Genomic DNA, 14,848 nt, shown 5'->3' with positions numbered 1-14,848 from the left:
AGCAGTCTAGTTACTCAATTTCCGGTACCAATTAAAATTTTAATCACTGAATCAGCCTTTTATGATTTTTTGGGGGGGGAGGCATATTTTGAAATAATATCTTTTTTTCTGAATTACCTTCCAGGTGCTGTTAAGTTTTCTTTGGTGAAGGTGTCTATGCCGGAGGGTGCATAGTTCCAGATGATTTCCTCAGCAGCGATGTAGTAGTGTCTAACATGTTTGCCACGGATATCGTTCTCAGATGAAGGCTTCTGACAGTCTTGTACCCAGAAAAAGGCCTGCAAACCAGCTGAAAACCACACAGGAGGAGACACTGGTTAATGAAGCCAATGTTTGTCTCTCCTATTGCCTTGTAAATGCTGCTGGTGAAAAGACAGATGGAAACTGAAGAAATAGATAGCTAGAAACAATACTATAAACTAGAGTAACCAGTTGTATATAAATCACTCATGGAAAATTCAAGCAGTGAAAAAAAATTCTCTATATGGCACAGAGAAGTGATATTTCTAGTGTTTTCAAAAATGTGGAACCAGTTTCTGTGGAGTTTCGCTTGGGAAGTCTTTTGATGAGAAAGAAAAAAAAAAGGACACATTAATAGATAAGTGATGTGGGGAGAAATGAACTTTCACCATTTAATTTCACTTTTTTGGGGGGGCCACGCCATGTGGCTTGTGGAATCTTAGTTCCTGGACCAGGAATTGAATCTGCACCCTTGGCAGTGAAAATGCAGAGTCCTAACCACCAGACCACCAGGGAATTCCCTCACTGTTTTACTTTATCAGTGAGTCAGCATTGAAATAAATAATGCTTTAATGAGAAAAAATAGATAAGTGATGAAGAAATGCTCTGCCATATTTTAGGGGATATGGTGGGGTGGAGGAGGAGGAATAGAATGAGCATGTATTATTATTGTTCTCTTAGATAAAATGGTTATGCACCTGCTGTGCTGTGCCTTCTGCTGCCATGATCACATTTGATGAATAAGATCATGTTTGAAAGTCAAAGTAACATACTCAAAGACCCAGATTAAACCTAATTTCTTCAGAAGACCGATATTGCAAACTGATATTTTTCAAGAACTGGGGATATTTTATTGCCTTATATTAAAGAGATGGAGGAGAGATTTAGCATGTTAAACTAAGGAATAGTTGGACTCAAAGGACAAAGTTGGTTATATTTAATAGAACAAGTCAAAAAAAAAAAAAAAACCAACAAGCTACCTTTCAGCACAATATACAAATCTTCTGGTGTTTAAAATATCGTGTATTTTACAAATCTGGGAAGCTGTATGCAGTATTATACTTTTAGGGTAGAACTATACATCAGAACCAATTTTTTCTTTTCCAAAAATTAACATATTTTCAATTTTTAATTACTTTATAAATGCTCCAGTCTTTCAGTCTTTTAAAAAAATTACATTATGATGCATACTGTCAGAGGAATAAAATTAAGTTAGCAGTTCAAAGCTCAGATCATTCCAAAGTTATTTAGCTTTTAGATTCTGATTTCCAATAATCACCCCATTAATAGTGTAACTGAGACATAACTCTTTTCTCAACTGACAGCTAATTTCAGGTAAAGATGCCTTACCTTTCAGATGGTTTAAATTCTGACAGCTAAGCATCCATTCTCCAGGGTTCTGGGCCACCATAAAAGCATCAAAGAGGGTAGCAGGAAAGAGATTGATTGTATCAACACGGTAGTTCTTATTAGTCAATGCTTGCCCGTGAAAAAAAGCTGAATGCACATCAACTTCATTACCCATACCAAAAAGATACCATTTTACTCTGTCCTCAGCACACATGGAGAGTCCTGGGAGACTTCCAAAAGCATATCCATTCACAGCTGTAAGTCAAGAGCAGAGATTGTGACTAACAGACATTGGTGACTGGGATATTGATAGTTACCTCTAAATAAAATCAATTTGGGATTGAAAATACCTGGCACACATGCTGCTATTCTTCCCTCCTGTACCCACATCAGACATTGTTAATCAATCACAGTACTCTTTCATTTTGGACCTGAATTCAGCCTCAAGATTTCTGTCAACACAATATTAGCACATGAACACAACACTGAAGATGAAATCTATTTGCTCTCTTTGTTATAAACTCTACACCTTGGTATGTTCATGTGTATATTTGTAAATACAAATGTGTACATATATACACACATATATATAAATGTGCACACATATAGTAAATAGAAAAAACACTGAAGTTTATTTAGGAATCAATCATGTATCATGTTGGTGGTGGTGGTATGGATGATGTCAGTGTTTTTTGTTATTGTTTATCAGAACTTTTCCAATTTTCTACAGTGAATGTGAATTGCTCTTGTAATAAGAACACAAGGGAAGCTTTTTTTTTTTTAGAGATTGAAAGACAAAATTGGAAGAAATGTGAAGGAGGAAAGAAGAAATGCAGGGGAAGGACAGTAGGAACAAGTAACCAGAACCACAAAGACCTAAGAGGTCAAAAGCAGGATAGCCTGATTCTTCAAAGAAACTCAGGGTCACTGCTCAAACTGAGAGGTCCTAGAGTTAAGGTAGAAATCAGTTCTGGGAAGTATTACGAGGTAACCAGATGCAACAGGGATACCAAACCAGGCTTAGCCAGACTAGAAGTTTGAGTCTCTAACACCTATTTTGGTTAGCACATAACAGAGGCTGGATTAAAATATGGAAAGAGGATCTTTAAGCCAGAAATAAGCAAAAGTTGGAAATAAAAATCCATACTTTGTTAATTAGTTAATTTTTCTTCTTTGATAGTACAGTTATTTTTGTGTCCTCAGTTTCTGAGTAAGGGTTATTTTTAAGAAGCTAAACACAAACTAACAAAAGTCTATACTTATTGGTTTAGTTCGTATTAAGGGATTTGATTTTTTATGCAAATTCTGAGTGATAGACTATTTTACTAACCCCATTATTTTGTGTCTGAGAATCAAGGAGAAGCCCAGGCAGTAAAGAAAGCATTTTTAGAAGAAATAAAGTGAACTAAAATATAGGAAAAAATGATGCAAGGTTGGGGGGGCAGGTGTTGAAGAACAATATGTATGTAAAAGAAATACCTTTTAGAACTAGTGGTTTGAACTATTTTCTTAATTATAGTGCAATACTTTACAATATAATTTAACAATTTTAGGCTGCCTCAAATAATTTTTAGAATGAGTTGGGAGAATAAAAAATATACAAATATAACATGCATATACATTTAACCATAATTGATAATGTTTTATCCTTATTGGTTTGGAAACAATTTGATGTATCCAGCTTTACCTGGCTCAGAGTTTTGATTGGACATGTTTAGCTGAATATCAAGTTGCACATCCAATATGCTTTGTTACCAAGGGCATAGATTAGAAACACACTACTTATTCATGTGAGGGAATAAGAGTAGCAGAATTAATGGACCGAGAAAAATAAGATAAAGTTAACAGATCTTATGTAATCTTACAATACATTCTGTTACTCTCCTGGAAGTCTTCATTGTCTTTGTCAACCTTCTCTGGTTCAGAGCAGTAGGTCTTAATGTTGTCTTCTAGGTACCAGCTGAGATTTTCATCCACAACAGAAAACATCACCACAAATTCTTCATCAATATTTTTTTCTTTTTCTTTATCCAGAGAATCTGAAGTGAAAATTACTATTTCAGTAGAACTTAATTTTTAGCATGAATTTTAGCATGTGATTTATAGTTTAAAAATTTTTTTAATTTATTTTCCTAACAAACCAGAAATCTAAACCAGTCACTTCTGTTTTATAGACTTGGAAACATTTAGGGAATTTACGTTCAGTAACCTGAATGTTGTTCCATGTATTCATTTTTCTCCTTACCCTTCCCTGCTCTTCCTTTCCTTTTTTTCTAGACTGACTCACTGCCTCTCTACCTTACCTACTCAATCATAACACATAAGACTTAAAGTATATTTAAAAAACAAACCTCCCTCTCTACTGTCTTTGGTCATTTATTGTGAGTAATAATGAAAAAATGTACCTTTTTTACAGTGTATTAAGGGTCCAATGAGTCCTGTGGCGATATCTCTTGGAGCATCAATGTGGGAATGGTAAATCCTGGTCACACAATTGCTGTCTTCCTCACCAGGACCTTGTTCTGGGTTGGCATGCAATATGTACATACACTGTTCACCTGGCCGCACTTTGTCATCTGCTTTTTGAAAATCTGTGGTGTTATCAGGGTAGATGGCCCCTAGGAAACAACATGCAATGAAATTACAAATTGAATGTGTTTGAGCTTAAATGAGAAAATAGATGGTCTATTAATTCATTCAGCAAACATTTATTCAACATCTAGTATGTATCCCCTTGGGAACGCAGTGGTGTTCTATTTGAGCACAGAAGAATAAAAGGCAAATGGCTACAGGGTCTGGAAGTTTCACAGAAAATGTTATCATTTTTTATACTTGACTGAGTCTTCAAGGAGCAGTAATAGATATGTCAGCAGCATAATGACTGTTGGTTTGCAATTTAAAGAACCACTTTTGCCCTGGGGTTATGGTATGGAAGTAAGAGCAAAATGGCTACTTTCTCCTATCACTTGAAGCTTCTTGTATGATATCAGATTTTTGCCTGTGAAGTAATCATGAGATTGTTTAATTTTGTAAATTTCCAAACATACGCAAAAGTTGAGAGAATAATATAATGAACTTCCATGTGCCCAAAAACCCAGCTTTAACAATGATCAACTCAAGGCCAATCTTGTTTCATCTATACCCTCACCCACTCTTAACAGTGAATTAGTCATCATCAGTGAATTATTCTAAAGCAAATCCCTGACATCATATCATTTCATTCATAAATAATTGAGTATGTATCTCTAAAAAACTCTTTTTTCTTCTAACATAACCACAATACAATGATCATACCTTAAAAATGATTAAAACCATAATATACCATGAAATTGTAAAAAATAAATAAGATGGCAGTCAGCTTTTATGCTATGAATGTAATTGTTTGGTTTAGAAAAGCAAATTTAAAAATATAGAAGATCAAAACATTCACCCTGTAAAGCAATACCTCTTTTAAATAGAAAACCAATAATTAATTAAAACTAATTTTATCCTAATTTCCAAACTTGATCCTTATAATTTCAATGAACATGGCCTCAGCATTTTTGCCTATGATAATAGCTGACATTTATTGAGCTATTATTGTGTACTCTCATTGTCCCTATTTTATAGATGAGAAAACTGAAGCACAGAGAATTTAAGTTAACTTGTCCAAGGTCATTCAGTCAATAAAAGGCAACGCTGCACTCAAACATCGGTCTATTAATTTTGAAGCTCTTGTTCTTAATCACAACAAAACACCATCTCCCTTCATCATCATCACCGTCAACATCATCATCATCACCGTCATCATCATCATCACCATCATCATCATCATGATGTACTAGGAATGAGATCACAAGCACCAAATCTAATATTTGTTCTTCCTGTACCATCTTTAAGGATTCCAAGTCCTACATTCAAATGACCTTTTGGTTAACTGTGTCTCAGATGTGACTCTGGGACCATCCAGCCACCTGCACTACTTAGCTACTGTATGAGACTACTCATGCTGCCTTAGCTGGGACGGAGTTTACCCAAAGTTAGGATGGAAGGTGACAATGGCTACAGTATGTTCACATGTAGGAACTTCAGAGATAAGACAATCCCCATCTTGAGTCCTGTTTCTTCCTTCTGGATTTTTGTCTTTTCCAGGCTTTAATGCACACTGCCCATTTCTCTTATTTTGACCATTTGTCTGGAAAGGCGTTGGGCACTGGGAAGGAAGTCCCAGCTCTCACTGACTCTCACTACATGAGTCCACACAGAAATTCTATCACATTCACACTTCACACAAAACAAGCACAACCCAGAGAAACACAGCGTTATTAGGATGAACCAAAATACTTATTCATAAAATAGTTTAGAGCTAAACAACATAGTACAGGTCTTATCCAGGAGGAAAGTCCATAATCTCAGAAGTGAAAAAGTGTTCCTACTGAAAAGGAAGAGGAAATTCCAGCTAGCATATGAGCTGAACTTACCCTCATGCTCCTTATAGTAAGTCATTCCATGTGCATGAAAAGTATAAGGCCTAGAGGCAAAGTTTTTAAAATGTACATAAACTGTATCTCCAGTTTCAGCTTTGATAATAGGGCCTAAAAACCCCAGCCAGACAGGTTTGTCTATAATCGTCCTAAAGGTTTCATCTGTGTACTGAATATACAGGGCCTTCTTGTAGACTCTTCCAATTCTATTGGGGCCATTTTGAAGATAGATATTGGAATGTTCCCTGCAAAGGAAAAGAAGACAACTCTATTAGAAGCCATCACTTCTGGGGATAACATTATAATGAAAGAGAAATGAATGACCATATCATGTTAAATGTTTGCCAGTTGTTGTAGGGATGCCTCCAAAAAATGAAGAGGAGAGCTGGCACTTAGCCCTGTTATTTTAATTATATGAGGTGTCACACATCAGCTATATGGCAGACCACCATGTGTGGATGCGCCATAAAAATGTAATGCATCTTACCGGAGTATTTCTTGTAAGATTTTCATGGTAAAACACAGAGGCATTGTGGAGTAGAATACAAAATTAAAGTGAATATTAAAATAAAGCAGTTAATGAAGGCATTTCTCACTTATGGCGTACCTCTTTCAGCCACTGGAAAAATCTGAGTTTATAAGCATTCAATCTGGATATGTGAGATGTGAAAGTGAGTGCATATTTTTTTCCTGAAGTAAAACTAATAATGCTAAAGTAATTCCATCTTTTTAATTTCTTTTAGCAAAACTAAATCAAAGTTGGAATTGATTCATCAATGTGTGTGGGTCTTAAAATTATCTTTGCATTTGAATTACCCCTGTGGTTTTGTAATCCCTTGCTAGCAAAAATACTTGAACATTGAATGTTTATGTTCTGGTTAGGGGCTGATTAATAGTTGCTTAAAACTTTCCTAAAAATATCAGCAAATTGAATAGTAGCCAGGAAAAAAAAAGAAAAGAAAAGAAAGCAAGTTTGATATTCAAACTTTTGAACTGATTCTTAAGTTGTCCTTAATGCAAGCCCAGAGAGTTCAGTGGGATCTATTTGTGGGCAATGTCTTCTAGCCATTCAGGGGAACCCACTTAAAACCTGGACTTTGGCAAGCCCTTCCACAACCGAGGTCTCCTCCACTAGAATAAAAACTGCTAACCCCAGCTGATGGTCTGGGGTTTGTGTTTGTTCGTGTGTGTGTGTTTGCGCGCGCGTGTGTGTTTTGCCTACTTTGATCTCGGTGACTTTTGACACCTTACCATTTTCCATTCAACCCATATGAGGCCAGATAACCTGACTGAGGAGGAATAAACTTTGTCTTGTTTCCTCAGCGGGAAGCTCATCAGAAAGAGTGAGGGGTACTTTTCCATTCTCTCTTCAAGATGAAGGCAGGGCTCGTCTGGGAGCTCTGGACTTTCTCTGTTGCAAGGTCCAAGTTTAAAGACTTGGTTTTTTAAAAATCTAGGGCTCTGGCCTAATGTTTCTTAAGTTTTCATGTGCACAGGAATCTACTGAGGACCTTGATAAATACAAGTTCCTAGGCCCCAGGCCCACTGATTCTGCTTCTGTGCTGCTGGTGTGCGGGTCAGGCATCCGCATTTACTAACAAATACCCCTGTGTGTTCTGATGCCGCTCTGCGTTCATGGACAACCTGAGTAGGGGAGGCTGCAAGGGGAAGGGGAGGAAAGCGGCCCAATCCCATAGGCAGTGGGATTCCTGGAGAACATGAGACAGAAAGGTGGCAGGTTCTGTTTCCAGGCCATACCCTGGTCGTGGTCAAACGTCTGCTGGCATGGCAGCATGGAGCCACCAGATTGAGCCTGAGTGCTGGGACCAGTGAGCAGGGCCGCTTGGCAGTGGTCCTGGTGGCTGCGTTTGGGCATTGGGAACAGGCTTTGGAGATAGTAGAGCCCCCATGTTCTGAATTGACCAGGGGGTTTCAACAATGAGCATCTCATAGTTGTCACACTAGGGACCCCAATTTTTTAAATCCTGGATTGTTGGGCTTCCCTGGTGACGCAGTGGTTGAGAGTCTGCCTGCTAATGCAGGGGACACGGGTTCGAGCCCTGGTCTGGGAGGATCCCGCATGCCGCGGAGTGACTAGGCCCGTGAGCCACAGCTGCTGAGCCTGCGCGCCTGGAGCCTGTGCTCCGCAACAAGAGAGGCTGCAATAGTGAGAGGCCCGCGCCCCGTGATGAAGAGTGGCCCCCGCTTGCCGCAACTAGAGAAAGCCCTCGCACAGAAACGAAGACCCTACACAGCCAAAAAAATTAATTAATTAATTAATTAAAAGAAAAAAAGAGCACCTATTTATTAAAAAAAAAAAAAAAAATCCTGGATTGTTTAAACCCCAGGATTCTCAACTTGTTCACTGAAAGATGAATGAGATGGGGTTCCCTTCCCCTATCATGGTGGGAGAAGGGCCAAGCTGGAAGTTAGAAAAATAAAGAAGTGACATTTTTTGTACCCGGGATGGCAAATCCATGCTTAGGCCTTTATTTCTCATATTTGTTTTCATTTTCTAATTGTTTGTTGCAGTTTCCATTTTGTTAGAACCAAACAGAAAAAAAAAAAAAAAATTAAGAAAGGCTCTGAGAGACTTCGAGGACATCAAAATACATGGGAAAACATTCTTCCCTGGAAACTGCAGCATTAGTACGGACAGGAGTATTCTTAATAAATAGATGTTTTACCAACAGCAAAATTCGGAGGTACTGAAGGCCACTGAGATTAAAGGCAGATTTGTCCAGTCTACACTGCTGAGAGGAGGTCAGGAAGAGGGCAGTTCAGTCAGGCACGCAGCGGCAGCTGCAAAGCTTACAGTGCAAGGATGGAATTACTCTTGGGTCACACCAGAGGAGCCTGGACAACTCAGTCTCACACAGGTCCGTCTAAGCCTCGGGGTAAAATTTCTCCAGTGTCTGTACACACTCTTATTGCTAGGGGATTGGCCCCAATGATATTTAAATAGAGATTCTAATCTGTGTTCTACCATGCTCTGTGGATCCATATCTTAAATAAAGCCAGAGTTTAAAAATAGCCCTCAAATTCTTAAGGCTTCATGTATAGTGTGTATTTATATTTCCTAACTGTGCCTCTAAAGCGTTAAGGAATATGTGACATCCCATTTCAATAAACTGAAGCAGACTTTGTCAAAATGCTTTCATTGTATTGAAATTCTCCTGTATTCATCATTTCCTGAAATAGGAGAAGCATTGTCTAAGTTTTGGGATTCGTTTTTTTGTATACAAAGATTTTTGGGGGAGGGGTGTAAAACTTACTTAAAAAATAATTGATCTGAAATTATAACCTATCCAGTATTTTTAACATTTGGAATTCCTCTTATACACATAGCAATATGCAAAATGTGTTTCCCATCTTGTCTTTTTTTCTGAAACAAAATTAAATCTTAACCAAATTGGGAAATATTTCATATCATGTGATAGCGTGGGGGATGCCTGTTTGCTTATGCTCTGTCTCCAAAGGAACATCAAACTGTCATTAGGGAATGTCTATTTAACTTTAAGAGCACAGCTTTGGGGACAAAGCGTCAGTTACTGGAAGCTTGCAGGAAGTTTGCCAGTCAGATATCCAGTCAAAAAAATCTATTATGGTTGTTCTTTGACCCAAACAAGTAATTCACATCAATCATAGTTCTTTCTGTTGGCAACTGTAACATGTTCTTTTCTATTCATTACAATAGCTATGTCCCCGTCTCAGTAAACACATCCTTCCTTTTTAGCGCCCCCAATTCCTATAATCCTATAGCAATTCCTCTAATTTCTGGTGGATTCAGACCCAGAAGTGAGTTTTTAATGGTAGGGCAATTAAAACATTTTTTACACTGCCTTAGTAAGATAATAATAATGCTACTCCCTCCCATAAATTCAGAATATACTCAAGGGGGCCTTGGTTTATGTTTAGCCATGGTTACTAAAATGTGGGTAATACACATGAAAAGTTTCTGGATTCTTAGCTTCATTAATTGAGACATAGTATATTAGTTTTCTCTTGCTGTGTAACAAATGATCATAAAGCAGCTTAAAACAGCACCTATTTATTATTTCACAGTTCCATGGATCAGAAGTCTGGCATGGCATGACTAGGTTCTCTGCTCAGGTTATCACAGCTGGCATCAAGCTGTTGGCTGGGCTGAGTACTTGTCTGGAGGATCTGTGGAGAAGTCCACTGCCAATCTCACTCAGGTTATTGGCAGAATTCAGTTCATTATGGTTGTAGGACTGAAATTCCTGCTTCCTTGCTAGCTACCAGATGAGGACCTCTCCCAGTTCTTTAAGACCACCCATATTCCTTCCCAGCGGCTTCTTCCATCTTCAAGTCAGCAACAGTTTGTTGAATCCCCATCAAACCTCTTTGAATCTCTCTGACTTCCTTTTCTTCTACTAGAGAATTCTCTGCTTTGGACTAGACTCACCCAGATCATGTCCTTAGTTTAAAGTCAACTGTATCACTGAATATAACATAAATCGTGGGAGTGATAGCTCATCATATTCACGGGTTCTGGAGTTTTAGGGTAGGATATCTTTGCGGGTCATTAAAAAAATTCTGCCTACTACACACAGGAATCACAAGGAAAACAGTCAAAATTAACTGGCAGGCAAAGACAACCTGGGTATGCATAGCACAAACTCAAGTGAATTATAGGTTCTCACTAGCCTGGCTTCACTAGCACAGTATGAAAATGGTACCTAGGTGTCAGCCCTCTTTTGGATATGTTCTTGGGGAAAATAGCAGCTGTGACAATAAATTGTAGAGCCTGAAAAGTATAAAATGGTGTAGTTACTTCATTAGCTCCTGCACACAGGCTGTCCTATATAAAGTGTTTACACCACACCAGATTTTGCTTACTATTTTTTATTTGGCAACCTTGGAGTATGAGTCGTCATAAGTGAATTTTCCAGATAACTTTAGCTCATAATTATACCTCTTTAAGAATTATTTAAAAATTTAAGACCATTTTTGAAGGGGTAAAATGAATGCCTTCGGTGCAAGTTTTTTTAAAAAAATGTTTTGTTTGCTTCCTTGTTTTCTTAAACAGGGTGTACTGGGGAAAAAATCAACTTCTTTTCTAATAATGATAGTAAACATTAACATTTATTGAATATTTATGGTATCCTGATCGCTCAATATTATAATTATACTTATGATTATACCATAGTGTGGAATGTTCTTGGTTTGTTCTCTATTTCTTTGGGTAAAATTTGAGCTGTCATTTCTTCTGGTCATTGGGTCTGCTTATGATGACATCTTCACCATAATATTTCTGATTTATTTCTCAAACCTACAATGGGCTGGAAAACTAGGTAACAATGTTTGTAAGAACCATATGTTAATTAAGAGTCACCAAGCCTGAGCGAGAGCCTATGAAGTTAGTGTAAAAGGGTTTTGTGATGGCTCTTCTTGTGTTTAAGGATTTTTTTCACTTATTTCTAGCATCCTATAGGTCACCAGGAAAAAAAGTAACCTGAAGATAACAGGAGTATTGCTACTTATTGCTACTATGTAACCAATAGTCGATACATGTTTAATTAGTGTCTACCATGGGCCCAGAACAAAGTATTGCATTTGTTAATTGTTTTCATATGTACGTCTTTTATTCTCATTTAAGTACAAATAACTTAGGAGCAGGAACTACATTTTATAGATCTTTACTTATTGATTTGTTGAAATGACAGATAAGACATGGACCTAAGTAAATGGCAGTGCTGAGCATAAGGAAATTTCTTTCTACCTCACCCCATTAGAAATAAATATTACTGATATAATAAAAAAAAGTAAACTCTATTTTCCTAGTTAAAAGAAATCCATACATTTTCTCTTTTATATCTGCCAGTATTTTCAGTTCCACTAACCCACGTACAACTCCATAAACTGGCTTTTCTTATTTCGTTGTATCTTCTGATTTATTTCATGGTGTGAATCTGTCCATACTAGGAGCAAGGGAAAATTTTTACAACACAGCCTATAATTTTGTCTAGCTTCCTATATACTTTTATTCATTCACTTTCATTTAGTCAAAAATATTTATTTAGTGTCTCCTATGCTCTAGGTACTAGTGATCACTGGTGCATGAAACAGATGGAGTTTCTGCCCTCTCAATACATACTTTCGTCTTCATTGTTCCAGACCTTCAAGGTCAACATCAGCTTAAACCTAATTCTCTGCCTAACAACTATCTTGCACTCTTTCAACCTGTTTCTCAGCCTATTTATCTCTACTCCTTTTTAGCCTTCACACAACGAGTGTCAGTAATCATGCCTGGTGTTATCACATCAGTCTTTGCCATATTTATGTCCAACCCCCATCGATTCATATGTTGAAATTCTAATCCCTAATGTGATTGTATTAGGAGGTGAGGCCTTTGGATGTGCGTAGGTCATGAGAGTGGAGCTCTCATGAACAGGGTAAATGCCTTATAAAAGAGGCTCCAAAGAGATCCTTAGTCCCTTCCACCAAGTGAGGACACAGTAAAAAGGCTATGATCTCGGAAGAGAGATGACCATGTTGGAACCTTGGACTTCCCAACCTCTCGAACTGTGAGAAATTAATTTCTGTTGTTGATAAGCTACCCAGTCTGGTGTATTTTGTTATAGAAAGCTGAATGGATTAAGCAGCTGGACATTTTGCAAATCTGAGACAAAGAGGAAGCAAAAAGTTGCTACCTAAACTCATCTATACGAAAAGGTTAGCATAGTACTGGCAAAATTGCTAAAGGCCTATTCAATATTCGCTGTTCAGATGTATTAAAAATTTCACAGACAGAGTGAGCATTGTCATCTAGAGTTTGCACAATTCTAGGCCGTTGTTGAAGCAAAAGGAGATGATCAAGCCAATGCTGTATAACCTCTCCAGCACACACAGGACACTAGAGTATTTAATCTTTTTTTTTTTTTTTTGATCGTGCTGTGCGGCATGTGGGATCTTAGTTCCCCAACCAGGGATCGAACCCACGCCCCCTGCATTGGAAGTGGGAGGGCTTCCAATCTTAACCACTGATCTGCCAGGAAAATCCTTAGAGTATTTAAAAATAAAGGAATTCTCTTCCCTCCCTGCAAAAAAATTCTTAACAAAGCCTTCTTCTCTTCTAAATTTCTAGAATTAGAGAAGACTTTATTAAAGCGTGCTTGGGACAATGTCTTGTACTTAGTTGATGCCCAATAAAACTGATTCGATTTTTTACCATGAATAATGGCAGAAGGATGGTGGGTGAGGGCGTGGAGTAGGGCAGTACTTTTTTTCCCCTAATATGTCTGACCTTTTAAAAAATGTGTCTAGTTTCCCTATTAAAAAATGCATAATTTATATTATGTTTAATTAGGGAAAATGCTGAATGCACACAAAATAATGGTCCTTATGAAGCCATAAAAATATGTCATGTCCCTAAGAAGAGAACAGTAGCTCAAAACCAGGCTTAAAAAAAATAATTGCAAGATATACTAGTTTTATTTACAATTAGTTACTTTAGGTCAGAAACTTTCCTCACTGCATATTACTGAATTAATAACTTAACAATTAGGTATTATCAGTTTTGAAAAATTTCAAATGTACATAAAATTAATGAGAATAGTGTATATCCATCAACAGAGTCAATGTTATGAAATTTGGCATACTTTATAGCCAATTTTTAAAGATACAATCTCAGCAGTTAATGGTCATTGGGTTCATTTGTCACCATTAACATACATTTTTAGGTATCACTATTAAGATACATTTATCATCTTTAAAATACATTTTCACCACTAAAATACATCTTTAAATGCTGTGAATATTGGTTTTGAATAACAAATTTCAATTTGGTGTTAAGTGTTTAACTAACATTATTAAAAGTGATGACCTCTGTATAGATAAACTTCCATCACAAAAAACTTCAAGGAAAACTATACCCCTGGTTTTTCATGTGGTGGATGTTGCTGGAAATAAGGGACCTTTCAACTGAAACAAGAAAACCTTTAAGTTACATAGAGCTTTTTGAGGAGGCATTATAATAACTATCTCACATTTTTTTGCACATGTATTATGTGCCAAGGACTGTGCGAAGAGCTCTACATGCACCCATTCTTTAAACAACCCCCTGAAGTATTCTCATTACCTTCATTTTACAGATTAGGATGCTGAGTCTGAGAAAGATGAATGTAATTAACAGTCCAGAGTCACCCAACAAGTATTAGGCAAAGTCATATTAAAATTGTATTTGATTTCTATAAATGACTCTTTGAAGGATTAAAAAACCTTTTATTTTTACCACTAGTAATCAGTGAACGGTATAGGAAATATAAAATTTTATACAGTCATTCTTTAGATGAAAGAACTTCTGCATAAACAGACAAAAAGACTGAACCCTGGTGGGAGATGTGATAAGAACCAGAGGGGGTAATAAGAAACCCACACTGTTCCTCAGGACCAAGTGGAAAGGAGTAAGGCAGCCTCTCAAAAAACAAACAAAATCCCAGGAATTAGAGATTTATTAAAGTGTCTAATGTTTCAAGTCCATATTTTGCAGTTTTTGTATATACAAATTAAAGAAATATTTCATCTTATTGGCTTTATTTTTTTTAATCAATAATTTATAAATTTGGTCTATAATCAAGAAAAAATAGTGACTTACGTGTCAACTGAAATAAGTTTCTTTTCCCCATGGTCAGAAGCATAGTCCCAAGTTGTTTCAATAATTCCAATGTAATAATGTTTATCTTTCGCCCAGGCTGAGGTACTACATAAAATTAGAAAAATACAGAGCAAGGAAATCTTCATTTTTTTTTCCTCTTGGAGCCTGAGAAGCA

At 37.0% G+C, this 14,848-nt stretch overlaps 1 protein-coding gene across 4 annotated transcripts in view; it reads right to left on the bottom strand.

The window, feature by feature from the left end:
- Positions 1–14,848, bottom strand: part of LOC133094078 (ceruloplasmin) — a 69,495-nt gene extending 54,647 nt beyond the window's left edge. For 3 of the 4 annotated variants that reach the window (XM_061194580.1, XM_061194579.1, XM_061194581.1), the window contains exons 1-6: positions 14,674–14,847; positions 6,051–6,298; positions 3,996–4,208; positions 3,456–3,629; positions 1,591–1,845; positions 118–289 (exon numbers count right to left, since the gene is read on the bottom strand). In XM_061194580.1, the coding sequence (XP_061050563.1) occupies positions 118–289; positions 1,591–1,845; positions 3,456–3,629; positions 3,996–4,208; positions 6,051–6,298; positions 14,674–14,819 (1,208 nt within the window). In that variant the 5' untranslated portion in view covers positions 14,820–14,847. Of the gene's footprint in view, positions 1–117; positions 290–1,590; positions 1,846–3,455; positions 3,630–3,995; positions 4,209–6,050; positions 6,299–14,673 lie in introns of all 4 variants that reach the window. The other variant, XM_061194582.1, reaches the window with a different exon arrangement.

The sequence above is a fragment of the Eubalaena glacialis genome, chromosome 6, assembly GCF_028564815.1.
Source record: "Eubalaena glacialis isolate mEubGla1 chromosome 6, mEubGla1.1.hap2.+ XY, whole genome shotgun sequence".
Lineage (NCBI taxonomy): Eukaryota > Metazoa > Chordata > Mammalia > Artiodactyla > Balaenidae > Eubalaena > Eubalaena glacialis.
Note: the sequence above shows the minus strand (reverse complement) of the source record. Positions and strands in the feature narration are given on the sequence as shown.